This window comes from Cervus canadensis, chromosome 28 (genome assembly GCF_019320065.1).
Source record: "Cervus canadensis isolate Bull #8, Minnesota chromosome 28, ASM1932006v1, whole genome shotgun sequence".
Lineage (NCBI taxonomy): Eukaryota > Metazoa > Chordata > Mammalia > Artiodactyla > Cervidae > Cervus > Cervus canadensis.
In genome coordinates, this window is record NC_057413.1 from 41,962,935 (window position 1) to 41,977,652 (window position 14,718).

Consider the following 14,718-nt stretch of genomic DNA (forward strand, 5'->3'; position numbering starts at 1 on the left):
TCCAGTTCTAACTGTTGCTTCCTGACCTGCATATAGGTTTCTCAAGAGGCAGGTCAGGTGATCTTAAATCTTTGTATTTCCCCCCTACTACGGATAAACCTTTTAGAGCCACAGTAAGAGAACACCTGAGAGAAACAAAACAATAATTGGTATATCTTTCAGGTAACGGTGGAAAAATACAAGTTGTTACAGTTTCTCTTGAGAGCAGATTTAGCATTAAGTCAGACTCCACTGAATCTGCTTGCAAAGCGGGACACCCGGGTGGATCCCTGGGTCGGGAAAATTCCTTCGAGGAGGAAATGGCAACCCACTCCAGTATTCTTGCCTGGAAAATCCTGGTGAGCTCCATGAGTCCATGGGGTAGCGAAAGAGTCGGACACGACTGAACAACTAACACAGACTCCAGTGAAAGCGGATAGGGAACACCAGGCAAACTTCCTAACTGAAGTCACTGTTCTGAGGAAGGGGCTCTTGGTGATTTTTCTGACACGTGTGCTAAGTCGCTACAGTTCCACTCTGGGCTGTAGCCCGCAGGGCTCCTCTGTCCATGGGATTTCCCAGGCAAGAACACTGGAGTGGGTGGGTTGTCATGTCCTCCTCTAGGGCATCTTCCCCCTCCAGGGATCGAACCCACCTCTCTTTTATCTCATTAGCAGGCGGGTTCTTTACCACTAGCGCCACCTGGGAAGCCACAGTCGCTATATTTCTCTCCCAATCTTGTGGCTCTCTCTTTTTTTTTTTTTTAAGGGTAAGTAGAAAACAGAGTGAGGTATGAGTGACCCACGGACCCCACCCTTGCCCCCAGGCCAATACAGCAACCTTTGCTAGGAGAAAGGCTAGCGCTCGTTCGGGAGCCCTGAATTTAAATTCAATCTTCTTCTGGAACTTCCATTTTTATTTGCTAAATGTGGTAGTTTTCAGATGGCCTGACCAGTCTCATTTGCGTTTGCGTTGCTATTAAACTTCTCAGGAGTCCAGTATAATGCGCCATCGTCTCGGTCAAATCCTGCAGTTTGGGTGAGACATGAGATACCAGCCAGAATTCCACAGACTTTCTAGGTAGGCTTGGGCTTTTCCCTAAGTGTGGGACATCACAAATGTTCATTGACCTTGGGAGCAATTCCGAAGTACTTTTTTAAACCTGATGGTCTTAGTTCCAGGCTAACCGCTTACGAGGATGAAGTAATTAGTGAATACTTTAATAATTATTTAATACTTTAATCTTATTAGGAGCAAAACGTTTTATCAGTGAGAGTGACAGCGGAGGTGTTCTTAAACCCCCGCCTACTTGGAGGTGAGGGAGACGGGACTGAGGATAACTTGGAAGTCAGCAACTGGGGAATTACACCTGAGGGAACTCGGGGCCTGAAACGACCAGAGATGAGCACCCCAGTGCCGCCTCTACAGACAAGGCGGCAAGACCTGAGCGCGCTCCCAGCAACCGCGATTCTCGCAGCGTTTGTAGCCAGTACGTCACGGCGTTCTCCGCCTCTCATTGGGCGAGCCCATCCAATCATGTGACTCTGGTGTGTCGTATAAATAAGGGCGAGGAGAAGGCGGTGGTCCGCCATTTCGTGGACGCCGGGTGTGCGAGAGCATCCGGGAACGCTGGGCGGGAGGGGACTGAGAAGACCTAGCCTAGGTTCTGTGGATTTGGACCTCCGCATTTCTAACCCAAGATCTCGGTAAGCGAACGACTACCAAAGGAATGAGGTGGGAAATGGGCCTTAAAGGGGTCGAAGTGGGGATAGGCCCAATGGCGGCGGTAGGCTGAGACAAAGAGACGCTGCCGCCATTTTGTGACGTTCAGCTCGGGGCTGTGGCGGGGGCTCTCGGCCCTTCGGAGGTATACCCAGGCCTCAAAGTGGGGGTGTTTTTAATCCTGTATTGGTAACGGAGAGGCAGTGAGCCGGGAAGGGCGATTATCCGAGTCGAGGAGAAGGGGGATTCGGTAGTCGGTTGTACTCCAGGCCGCGGCTTTTCAATTTATGGCGCCTTTTTTTTTTCTTGGCAGCACGTTTCCTTAGGTAGCTTCTCATCGTTTTTTCCCTTCAGGTCACTAATCAAAACTGAGCCTTTCGAACCATATTAATTGATTTCTATACTCACTTTCATTTTTATTTTTATTTTTTAACTTGAGTTCACTTTTTACAGTCGGTACCCAATGACTTTTTTTTTTTTGTTTAAACCGACTTTCCTTGAGCTGAATTGTTCTGTGACTTTTCCTGTTAATGCGTGGGCCTGAAACTGGTCACCGTAAAGTTTCTGGAAAAGGGGAAAAAAACCCATTCCCCAGCAGTGGTTTGGCCTCAGAACTCCTGGGTGCAGGGTGGGGTCACACAAATAGGATGTGTCTGGACTGGTTTTTTTAAAATGGATAAACCCAGAGTGAGAAGAAAATTGTCAAGCCCTTGAGCTGAGTTCATGGGCAGACTGCTCTTTTATGCAATTGATAACTGGCCTATAAGTTGATTAGATATTGCTTAAGTGACTGTGTATTTGAAGTTTGTAAAAACGTAAGCCCCCTTGGGTGGCTTAAATTTTACGCAGCAAATGTTTTTTTCTCTGAGGTGGAATTAACATAAACTTCATTTTAAAGTGCACAATTCAGAGGTATTTAGTATGTTCACATTGTTGTACTATCACCTGACTAGTTTGAACGTCTTTTATACCCAATGAAGTGACCTGTATACCGAAGCATCCATTCACCTTTTGCCCTGTCCTCTCTTCCCAAGCCCTTGGTACCTACTAAAATGTTTCTGAATTTGCCCGTTTTGGATAATTCACATCCTTGGAATCGTAATATGTGCACTATTTTGTGTCTGTTACCTAGAACAGCATGCTCTGATAGGTCATTTCACATTTGTAGCATTTATGGGTATTTGATTCCGGAATAATTTGGATAGTACCTTTTGCTTATCTACCTGTTGCTGGATATTTGGCTTGACACTTTTTGGCTGTTGAGAATAGAGTAAGGTACATTTTTTATTTATTTATTTTTTTGGTACATTTTTAAAAAACAGATTTATCTTGCATTGTGAAGAGTGCTGGTTAACTTGACCTGTGAAGGCACATTAGTATCACTTTTCTTTGTGATTTGTCTTCAGTGAGTTGTTTCAATTTGTTTTTTAATTTGCTTCTGAGTAGGTGATTCTCCTCTTGTAGGTGAAATTAATTGAAATAGATAAAATTCTTAGTTTATACTTTGGTAAACGCTCGTCTGGTGTGTTTTCTTCCCTGCCGCAGCCTCTCCCCCCCCACAATTTGTTCTGGCTTCTATGCAGTTATTGGTAACTTGGGATAGACCTAGCTTTTTGGGTTTTATTTAGTATTGAGCTCTTTAATAAATCTATTTTTCACAGTGGATTATAATATTTTTTATTATTATTATTTCAGAAATGCATCGTGATTCCTGTCCATTGGACTGTAAAGTTTATGTAGGTAATCTTGGAAACAATGGTAACAAGACTGAATTGGAACGAGCTTTTGGCTATTATGGACCACTCCGAAGTGTGTGGGTTGCTAGAAACCCTCCCGGCTTTGCTTTTGTTGAATTTGAAGATCCCCGAGATGCAGCTGATGCTGTTCGAGAGCTAGATGGGAGGTAATTTGTCGATTAATTTAATTAATGATAGTTTATTGTGTTTTAATGTTTAAAATCTCTAGAATGTATGGCTTTTAGGTTTCTTCTTTGATGTTATTGGAAATTTACATAAAACCTTTTTTTGGCAATCAAAAAAAGTGAACAATTTGTGAAGATATCTAGGAAGTTTTTTTATTCAGTTGGCCATTGGAGAAAATAATTTTAATGGTCAGTTCTTGGGTGTGTGACTTCATGTGGTTGAAACATTTTAATCTAAATTCACCACAAAGCATCAATCATGTCACCTTTGAATTGTGTCTAAATAATTGTGGATCAATCATCCCTCTTAATGACCACAGATTGTAAGTGGATGATGGTTATATGGGTTTATTGTACTATTATCTTTTTGATACATGTTGGAAATATTTGTTTAAGAAGTGCATCATATAACAATATTTCCCTTTGCATTACAATATTCTGTTAGCTGGCTGGTAAGTTAACACCTGAGTCTTAACAGTGAACAAGTGTGTTGCTTTTCTTCCTGGCATTTGAAAACTATTGGGTTTCATGAAACCAAGGAAAAGAATTAAGATCCAAAAATTAAAGGGTCTGTGAGTTGATATGTAAAAGGTCATTTAGCTGAGCAGATTACAGAAACATTTTTCCAGGACCCCACCTCTTCCCAATCACTGTCCACATATCTAAACTTAGTGGTTGTGGACCAATGAGTAGGTGGAATATAAAGGTCTTTTTTTTTTTTTTTCTTTTTTAATTGTTCTCAGCTACAGTTTCTTGTGTTTAAACTGTTGTGTGATGATTGAAGGGAAAGGAAAATGTAAAATGTCCAGGATGCTTCTGTCCGGTTTACTGTTGTTTGCTTAGAGGGGATAGGGAGGAGAGAGACCAACAAATAAGAGTATTTATGGTTGGTAAACAGTTGCTGCAACTTGCCAAGGAAGAAGTCAAAACAGGATGTTCAGATGAACTAGCTTGGAGGATGAATCCATAGGTTTTCATACTTAAATTGTAACTTAACATTGAGCCCAGTGATCAGACTAACAGCAATAAAACATAAGGAAGTTGGTTTTCTTTACTAGAAAAAGATAAGGAACTAAAACTTGCTTTGGTATTAAGGATTCTGCAGACATTCAGTTGGATTCTTTGCAAAGAAGCTAGCTAGCTATAAGAGGGGGCTTTTTGTTTTTTCTTTCCTTTAATACACGTCTCTCAAAATTAGTTTGGCTGTTTTGAATTTACTGTTTCTTTTCCTCCTAGAACACTGTGTGGCTGCCGAGTAAGAGTGGAACTATCGAATGGTGAAAAGAGAAGTCGTAATCGTGGCCCACCTCCTTCTTGGGGTCGTCGCCCTCGAGATGATTATCGGAGGAGGAGTCCTCCACCTCGACGCAGGTACTTAGAGAGAGCGTGTTTAGAGGTGTTGGTGTAATGGAGTAGCTAATAGGAACAGGTATCTCTCTTAAAAGTTTGTTGGTGGGTTTTAACTTTGAAGAATCAGGTTTTTATGAAGTGTTTGCTGGGTGTAGTTTGGGATATGTGAGTTGTGCTGAGTGTTGGCTTTTGTCTTTAGGTCACTGTTCATGTTGGTAGTCAGTAACTTCTATCTTGGATCTGTCTTCTAGTTCATCTTCTAGTTGCATCTTTCCAAGTCTTCCCTTATACTTCAGTTTAGGCCTTTTTCCATTTCTTGACTCCATAATGACAAACATTACATTCAACTCTAGCTCTTCACAAAAATGTGTTTTCTACTGTTAGCACGATTGTAATATTTATCAAACAGGCAGCTGTTTTATTGTTACAACTGGTAAAGTAGAAATCATTCTGAAACTAAAGTCACTGACCAATAAAGGGGGCTAAAGTAATCCCAGTCATCTGTTCTTCAAACCCAAATAGGAGAGAATGCAGGTTTTTTTTATAATTGAAAATGGCATCATTCTTGGACCAGGCAGTACTGTCTGGATGCTAACTCCACATCTCCTCAAACCTCCAAAATAGTTTCTATAGGACTGAATTTACCTCTTACAGGTGAGTGAAGTCCTAGGAGATAGGAGTTCAAAATCTTGCCCCTTTTGCTATTTTGAAAAACAAAACAACACACTGTTGCCCATCATAATAAAGAGTATTTGTTAGCTAATAGATGGTTGTACTGATGGCTTGTTTTTCATTTTTTTTTTGTGCTTTTTGGTCCATCTATTAATAAAAATGAACCCCGTTACAGAGTCACCATCATGTCTCTTCTCACCACCCTCTGAGTCTGCATTAGCCAGTCAACTAGCCCTTTCAGCGTCATGTGACCAGCGCGCCCCATTCAGCTTGGCTGGTGTCGTTTCACATGACCCAGGCATGGCCAGTCGTCAGGTTGCACCGCCCTTTGGTTCCCGAGCATGCTGTTTTCTCTCAGCCTTCTCTCCAACCTTAACCAAATCGGCAGCAGCCACCTCGACCGCCCACACATTCCTGGCCAATCAGCTCAGCTGTTTATTTACCAAATGTCTTCACAACAACTACAGCAGCAGCCTTCGGCTAACAAAAAAGCAGGAAAAATCCACAACACCCCCTTCGCCAACCAACTAAATCCAACGCAACATCTGGCAAAACCTTTTCAGCAAATTCTTCCTGGCCGTCAGTCCGGCAGCCTCACCTCACCATTTCTAGCTTGTTGAAACCCAAAAACTAGTAAGTTTTTCCTGCTTATACAGTTTACTGCTGGTTAAAATAAGGAGTAAGCGGCTTAAAGTAATTCTTTTTTCTGGATCAAAGGCTGGCTGTGCATAATTGAATGGTAACGTACATATATATTGCTTGAATAAAACTTTTAAGGGTGATAGGGAACTCATAATGTAACTAGACCTTCAAGTGAAACTTATTTGCATGTGTGAGATGCCAAACTAAAAATTTTAATAACTCTAACAGATTTAGCTTTCCTTTCTAGCAAAAATTTGTTGAATCCTATCACCTTTAAATGGTTTTACTAACAGTTTTCAAAATTTTTAAATTTTGGGGGTGAAGTGGGCCAAGCTAAGGTAATTTTGATAAGTCTAAACACACTCTTAAATGTGACGATCACAAATGCAGTTCTAATGTAGCACTTAATGGCATCAATATTTACACCTAGCGCGTTTTCACAAAATTACACTATCCACCTGGTACCTAAGTCTTGTCATGGACTTACAGGTTTGCATGGGTTCCAAATACTGGTTTATGGTACTGTTTTTGGAACTACTTGTGGGACTACATTTTGGTGTGGTGTTTGGGTAGTGAAGTTAGTTTGACATGAAGTTTTGCATTGGACAGATCTGCTGTGAAGCATTCTTTGTTAAAGTGAATCCATGATTGGAATACCTGCTTTTCACTTGAGCTTTTGGTTCCTTAATCCTTCTGTGCCCTTTTTTTGTTTTGTTTTCCTTTAAAAAGTTTTATTTTTTGGACGATGGGTGCCAGTTCTTCGGCACATTCACTGGGCCCAACAGTGAGATTGAAAAGTTGGGAAATGCCTCACGCCATAAATGCTAATTGACAGTTAGCCTAATTTTCCTGTTTTCCGCTTTTAGATCTCCAAGACGGAGAAGCTTCTCCCGCAGCCGGAGCAGGTAAAGTATCTTTTGGGGGCCACATTCTCAGAAGTGGGAGTGTTTGTGCAATTTGTAAGCTGTTTTCCAGATGACTCAGTTAATGGCAATAGACTCTGACTTTAGTGATGAATCAAGTAACATACAGAACTTTTAGCTTTCAAGAACTACTGAGACATTGTTTGTATAATCCTGAATGGCTCTATTTTTCTTTCTCTCCTTACTTTAGGTCCCTTTCTAGAGATAGGAGAAGAGAGAGATCACTGTCCCGGGAGAGAAATCACAAGCCGTCCCGATCTTTCTCTAGGTCTCGTAGGTAAGATCTTTAATGACCTGAGCCATTTAAGAGCTTGCATACATAATATACTAAAAACAGAAATAAGTCTTTTAAGCTACTAGGACAAAATGTTTATAACTTTATTGTAAAAATCTTTTAAGTTTTGCCTGTAACTGAGTTAACAGATGTAACTTTTACTTTTCAGCCGATCTAGGTCAAATGAAAGGAAATAGAAGACAAGTTTGCAAGAGGAGTGGTGTACAGGAAATAACTTCATTTGACAGGAGTATGTACAGAAAATTCAAGTTTTGTTTGAGACTTCATAAGCTTGGTGCATTTTTAAAATGTTTTAGCTGTTCACATTTGTTTGTCTGTTGGAACAGTGACACAAAGGTGTAATTCTCTATGGTTTGAAATGGATCATATGGGGCATGTAATATCAAGAATTGTTACTTTACAATGTTCCCTTAAGCAAAATTTAATTTGCTTTGAATTTTAGTCTTGCATAGGCTGATAATAAACCTCTTAACTCCTGCCCAGCTAAAGTCAATGTTTAACATTATGGAAATAAAAACTGGCAAAAATTGGAAGATTTTTTTTCAACATAGCTGGGATATGGTATGCAGCTGTAGTTAAGCAGTTTTTAAACTGCTGTGAACTCAAAAACCAGCTGGAAAAATTAAAGCTTCACCCTTAAACTAGATTAGAGGTTTAAAAATCCCACTAGTCTTCACACTGGACAAAAGGTTGTCCAGTTGGTGTAGAATCTAAGAAGTTTCAAGGAAGTTAGTTTACCTTTGCTTTAGGTTGTAAGTTCCTTCTGTGATTGCTGTATATGAATACATAGCTCTTTGTAACGTTCTTTATTTGGAAATCTGAGATACTCAAGATAACAAATGTCCTGCCAGTTTAAGGGTACATTGTAGAGCTGAACTGAGTTACTGTGCAAGATTCTTTTTTCATGCTGTCATTTGTAATATGTTTTGTGAGAATCCTTGGGATTAAAGTTTTGGTTACAAATTGTTGTTTAACCTGAAAGCCTGTTTTTCCTTGCAAAACTAAAATCTGAGCTTGGTACCAAGTCCAGGTATAACATTCCTATTGGAAGCCATACTTATATTTTCTTGTAAAGTGCTTTTGAAAATAAAATATAAGCATAATTGTAATAGTTGAACCCACTATTACCATAGTTCTTGTCCCACAGAAGGCAGTTGGTTACACAAATCTTATTTTTTAAGAAATAACGTTCGAGGCTTTTGAAGTGAAGGGACTTTCTGGTGTCCACCTAAGTGATGTGTTTTTAGGAGCAGAAGCCAGTTTAAAGTCCATGATTATTCAGTGACCAACATTTTAAAGTATAGCCACCTGATACATTATAATCCAAAGTTGCCAGTAAAAAGCTTTTATCACTAGCATGACAATGTTCCACAGAGCTTTAAAAATTGCTTCCATTTTATATAATTTGAGGTGTTGCATGGGAATTCTAAATTGATCCATCATTATGTGAAATTCACTACATGGTTCAAATGTAACAGTGCAGAATTGAAATATGGAGGCATGCATAATCTTCCTCTTAAATATCTAGAGGAGTTGTAATTTCAAACTTCTGTGCAATTAGATTAAATCATAATGCAACAGTCTTGTGGCTTAGTTTCCTTAAATGTGCTATTTAAAGATAGTTTTGAATTGTGCTATACTGACTTTTCTTTAACATGAAAGACAAGTCATTGTGTTAATCTATAAGGATGTTTTATAAGAAATTCATCCTAAACAAGTTTATTTCCAGTGGTCCTTCTTAACCTTTCACGAAAGTGTCAAGGGAGAAGAGTCCTGGGTTATCACAGCAGAGAACTGGTGTCAGTGGAGTTCAGTATGATCCTTGCTGGCAGAAGACATTTATAAAACTGCCTACTTACTGAGAGCTCAGGCTTTGGGCCTTCTGGCCTTTCATAATGAGCTTAAAAACTGTTGGGATCAAGCAGGGCAAGATAGCTACTGATTCGTGGAAGTAATTCAGTACATCAATATTACACTGCCCTTATAATGAACGTGAATACTTTTGACAGTATGCAACTTGCAGAGTCTCACATTGGGCTTCTGTAAAAAGGAAACATTATAGCTACAAAGTGGCCAATACAGACCCAATATAAAGTTAACTGATTTATCCTTAGGATCCAAATTTGCAATCACTTTAACCAGAAGCCTTAGCACAGTTTTATGGCTTGTTAAAAAATATAGAAGGTAGAAATTATTAAAACTTTGCATTCTACGTTTACATTGTGGCTTTTAGAAAGGTCTCTGTAGTTAACTAATTTCTGAAATTACAAGTCCCATTGGCCAGTTGTGTCTTGGATTCTCAGTTGAATATTATACTGAAAGCAGTCACAGAAACTGACTTGTGATGTAATGATAACAGGTGTTCACTAGAGGTCACTGTTAACACTTGGTGATAAGGAACATGTCTTAAGGATTATAGTTTTTATTTTTGCAGGAATAGTTAATTCTATGGTTCTTATTTCATTGTGGGTTACTTCTGACCTCCATATCTTAAGCAAAAAGAGAAGTTTTAATTTTATGAGATATAGATACCTTTTACCAACTATTTCTATGTTTTTTACAGTTCCTTAAAAGATAATGTGATCAGTAGATGGCATCACCACCTTTTTTAGTTAGACTCACCCATATTTGGATGGAAAGTCCTGGTTGCTTTTTATTGGCATGTTGTGGTTCATATTTCTGCAGTGCTTTATCAGGAATGGTATTTTCCAGGCCTACTGATTCATTTTTCCATCCCTGGGTTATATAAGAACCACTGGTTTAGTACTTTGTATTAATGTGCTTTTGTTTTCAGAATCCCCAACATGATTTAGTTGTCAGACCTGGTTGGTGGCAATGTCTTCCAGTTGTATATTTTTGTACTAGACTGTTGCCTTCTGGTTTTCTTTTCTTTCTTTCTTTTTTTTTTTTTTTTTTGAGAACACGAAAGACTTTATAATTAAAGTAGCTGAAGAAAAACTGGGTTGGAGTATATTTTTATCAAAACAGTCTGATACTGTTGGATTCAATTTTATATATTCACACAAATTCTCTTCATTCTACTTTATTAAATTCATTGGCTGCTTCAAAAGAATTCAGCTGTATACAGAATAGTTGTAAGGTTCTGAGAAGAAATACTGAAAATTTGTCTTGATAAACCTAGTTAACTGCTTAATTTTGTTATTCAACTTACTGCTTATTGAGACTGCAGAAATTCATAATATGGTATTTTCATAATTTTGTATCCCAGTTCTTTTAACTACCTGGATGGAGCACAAGACAACAGCCAAAATGTTTCCCAGACTAACACATGAAGTACATGTGTAGAATATTACCTTTTTTTTTTTTAAGTTTTCCCTTGGTTCTCTTACTTGCATAAAGCATTGGTGGCCATATAGTGCCTTATCTATTAGTACATGTATGTACTTAGTCTTGAAGTGAAAACCTCTGGAAACGTTGATCCTTACCTTCTTTGCTAGTAGTCATTGTTGGGAGATTAGATGAGATGGAGAATATTTCACTTTATTTCCAGAGTGAAATTACACCTTCCAGAAAAAGTAGACTGTAGGTGACTTTCCCCCTCTTTTTGAAGTTCTGTTCATTTATGAATTGGCATTTTTATTTCAGTGTATAACTCTCAGATTTCATTTGGGGCACGTTAGTATTCTTTTAGTGGCTTTTTTTTTTTTTTTTTTTTTAAGTCCCCAAACCTCAAGTTGTAGCAAAGGGGGCAAGTTACTGAAGAAAAATACTTAGTGAATGCTGTAGGGTTGCTGTTTGTATCAATCATTTGGAAAGGGGAATGGAAATGATCAACATACAAAACATTCTAAGTTTTGAGAGAACTCCCTCAGAAAACAATTTCTACATCCTTTTAAATTTAGGCAGCTGGCACTTTCTTTTAACTCAATCCAGCTGGCTCTCTTGCCACCAGAATTTCTTTTGTAATGAGAAAATTTAGTTTAGGAAAAACCATCCATGTTAACTTTCAAGTGTGTTTTGTAAATAAATACAGATTGGAATGTTGATTTGTCATTTAATCCTTTTTGTGTCACACTTTGCCCACATGCAGACTGACGGCATTTAATGGGGAATAGGGTGCAGTGATAAGGCATAACACTAGCTCTGTCTCAAAACAGCATAGGTAATACTTGACCTTTGTTCAATATTGGGATGTTGAAACCTTGAACTAGATAGTAATAAATCCACTCGTAGATTAGAATGACTTAAGAGATGTTGGTTGTAGGACTTTTAAATGTTCTGAGAGGCTCTTGGATCTTGAGTGAGGTGGCAAATATTTCATGTGCTTTAAAAAGCCCCTTACCTAGCAGTAGTGGAAAACAAGTGAATGTAAAGAATCTGAGGTGACGAAATGAGTATAAATAACCTTAATCATAAAGTAGAAGTTAGAGGACAGGAGCAGTGGAGTGCACAACTCTTTGGAGGTAAAACTGTTTTACTGAATTTGTACCAATTTCAGTCAAATTTTTTATTTTCTTTCAGCCCTATTGCTAAATAAGCAGTGTAGGATAACTTGTCTAGCTTTAGTACTGGTGGAAAGGCTAAGAAGTTGGGAGTGTTACTGCTCTAATGAAAAGTTTAGTGGGGATAAGAAGTTGACTTAACTGTCAATCCTGGTTAGTCTTCAGTTGGCAGTGTATGGCTGTTTGAGGTTGGGAATAGAAGCTGCCCACTTTGAAAACTGGAGTAGATGAAAACTGATAGTTTTGAAAGGATCAAAGCTCTCAGGATGGTGGAAGCTGGGGGAGGACAGTTGGAATAGTCAGGAAAGGAAATTTTAAAAAATTATTTGTTCTGGTTCCGTCTCTACTCACTTGGCCAGCTGTATCCTCCAGGAAAGGAAGTTTTCTTTTTGAGTGCTGATCTGCCAAACATTGTCTATGACTTTATTCTTATGAAATGCTTATCCAGTTGAGAGGTGAGTCTCCTTGTTAAAAGGGCAAAAAAGAAGTTCCTCATTTATCATTCCTCATCCTGCTAAACAATACAGATGTGACTAACAGGGTTTAGGACTTGTCTTTTCTAGTTGTAAAATACCCTTACAGTAAAAGTAAATTATACATACACTGGGGAATTAATTCCTTTCTAGAGATAACTTGTTAGAAAGTTAGGCATACTGTGATGAGCAAGTGTTCATACAGCTAGAAGTGCTGTGTGTCCTTCAGCTTTTTATTACACGTCTGAGGCATGCCCATCTGAAATGTGCTGTCTGAACTTACATATCGTCTGGGCAAATAGTACAACTGTTACGCAGTCAGGGTTTATGTGTGTACTTAGTCGTGTCTTGACTCTTCGACCCCATGGGCTGTTGCCTGCCAGGCTTCTCTGTCCATGGGATTTTTCAGAATGCTGGAGTGGGTTGCCATTTCTTTCTCCGGGGGATGTTGACCCAGGGATCAAACCTGCGTCTCCTGCGTTGGTGGGCATTCTTTACCAGTGTGCCACCTGGCGAGACAGATGGCTTTATCCTGATGCCTAATTTAATGACTAAGATGTCATTGTCAATATAGATGGGTTGTGCTAATATAGATGGGTTGACATTGTTTCCATCGGTCCATGTTGACTATTAACCTTGTGTCATGGGCATGTGTCAAAGCTGTTAATAGTTGCTATGTCTGCTCCAGTCTCCTGGTTTTGACATCACCTGTGTTAACCCTTAAAGCAATGTGAGACCAACATTGGTGAGTATTGCCTGTGAGGACTGGTAAACAAACTTTGTTTGAGGGAGCATTTTAATTATTATTAATTGCAACTTCATAGGGAAAACTATACCAATTATGTTTTCCTTCTTTAAAATAATGGAGTCTGAGGGAGAGTACCCCAGAATTCCACGGCTAACAAGGCTGTTGCGGAGATTCAAGAAAACTCCTCTGAGTTAAGTAGGCACATTTGAGTGATCATTTAGATTTTTTTGACAGTGGACTTCGTGATTAAAGCTATTGAATTGCCTCCAGCAGCCACAGCTTGCTGACCTGGAAGAACACTAAGTGATTTGGATTCTCATAGAGGTGAATGGAAGGAAGAGAGTTTAAGTGCATAATCCAAGATGGGTTCCTGAACCAGGGCCAACTTTGGGACTTGAAAGCAGGTGACAGGAAGAAATAATTAAAAAGAGTGTCAGTAATAAGGTAATGTTCTCATTATGCTTTATTGAGGAAGAGACTGAAGTATAGAGAAGGCTGGATAAGTTGCTGGATAAGGAGTGATTGAGCTGTAATGGTGTAACCCAGGTTGCAATACCAGGTGTAGAATAACTGGTAGTGGCCTTGGAGTTCATAGTTGGAGTCCTATATTTAGAGAAGGTGAATTTGATAAAGGTCATGCAGGGACCCTGGCAGAGCTGGGACAAGGATTGCCTCAACAGCTACTGAAGTGCTATTCCAGGGAGCAGCATAATATTGAGGACTTCAGGGTTTAAATCCTGGCTTCCTCACTTAAAGCCCAATGGCCAGCTGCATAATTTTTAACACTTAATTTTTCTCATCTTAAAATAGATGAATTACCTTTGAGACTGTAGTCATGTGATGCAGATATGACAACACAGACTGACAACACTGCTCAATAAGCATTAGCTCTTATGTGGCAGGCTAACACTGGTATGCAGTTAGTCAAGGAATGGCTTTTAAGCAAAACTAAGGGCTTCCCTGGTGGCTCAGCTGGTAAAGAAAAACAACCACTTCCGTGCTGGGCAAGCAAGAGTGCCCCCAGTGCATACGAGTATTTCCACTGACCCTGGTCATTACCTGCTTCTGAATATATTGTCCAGTTTGAGGGGATGTTGCTTTCAGGGTTACAAGGTCAAGAGGAACATTTTTGGTTACAGGGGTCCAGGCAGATTTCAAAAAAGGGGGTTCTGAAGTCACAAGGATAGGTAGGGAGGATAAGGTGGATTCTAAATACTAGATAGTTCCTTAGAAGTGGGTTTTCAAATTAGCCCAGCCTGTATTCAGATTTCCATCTTTTTTTGTGTCTGGGACAAGTCACTTATATCTGTAAAGTTGGGGATAGATAACAAAACACTTCAGAGGTTATTACACTGATCTTTGTCAGTTGTTTTTTCCACTGTTGGCTGCATACTGGAATCTCCTAGGGGAATTTTTGAAACTAATACCTGGGCCCTGTCCCCAGATAGTTCTGATTTAGTTTGAATAGGTGAGTCTAAAGAGCTTATGATAAGATCAGAATTAAGATCTGTTTCTTATCCCACAGTAGTC

The 14,718-nt window shown here is 39.3% G+C and overlaps 1 protein-coding gene across 1 annotated transcript; it reads left to right on the forward strand.

Annotated features, from left to right (window-relative positions):
- Positions 1 to 1,552: 1,552 nt before the first annotated feature.
- SRSF3 (serine and arginine rich splicing factor 3) lies at positions 1,553 to 9,086 on the forward strand. The gene is made up of 6 exons (XM_043449799.1): positions 1,553 to 1,685; positions 3,397 to 3,604; positions 4,859 to 4,993; positions 7,153 to 7,191; positions 7,400 to 7,486; positions 7,653 to 9,086. Exons 2-6 carry the CDS (start codon positions 3,399 to 3,401, stop codon positions 7,678 to 7,680), a joined length of 495 nt encoding a protein of 164 aa, XP_043305734.1. The 5' UTR covers positions 1,553 to 1,685; positions 3,397 to 3,398; the 3' UTR covers positions 7,681 to 9,086.
- The last annotated feature ends 5,632 nt before the right edge of the window (positions 9,087 to 14,718 follow it).

What these genes read in the sequence shown, in the direction of transcription:
- SRSF3 (XM_043449799.1), top strand. Translation starts at nt 3,399, where the DNA reads ATGCATCGTGATTCCTGTCCATTGGACTGTAAAGTTTATGTAGGTAAT. An exon ending in GTTCGAGAGCTAGATGGGAG is followed by an intron (nt 3,605 to 4,858) that starts GTAATTTGTCGA and finishes TTTTCCTCCTAG; the next exon opens with AACACTGTGTGGCTGCCGAG. An exon ending in TTCTCCCGCAGCCGGAGCAG is followed by an intron (nt 7,192 to 7,399) that starts GTAAAGTATCTT and finishes TCCTTACTTTAG; the next exon opens with GTCCCTTTCTAGAGATAGGA.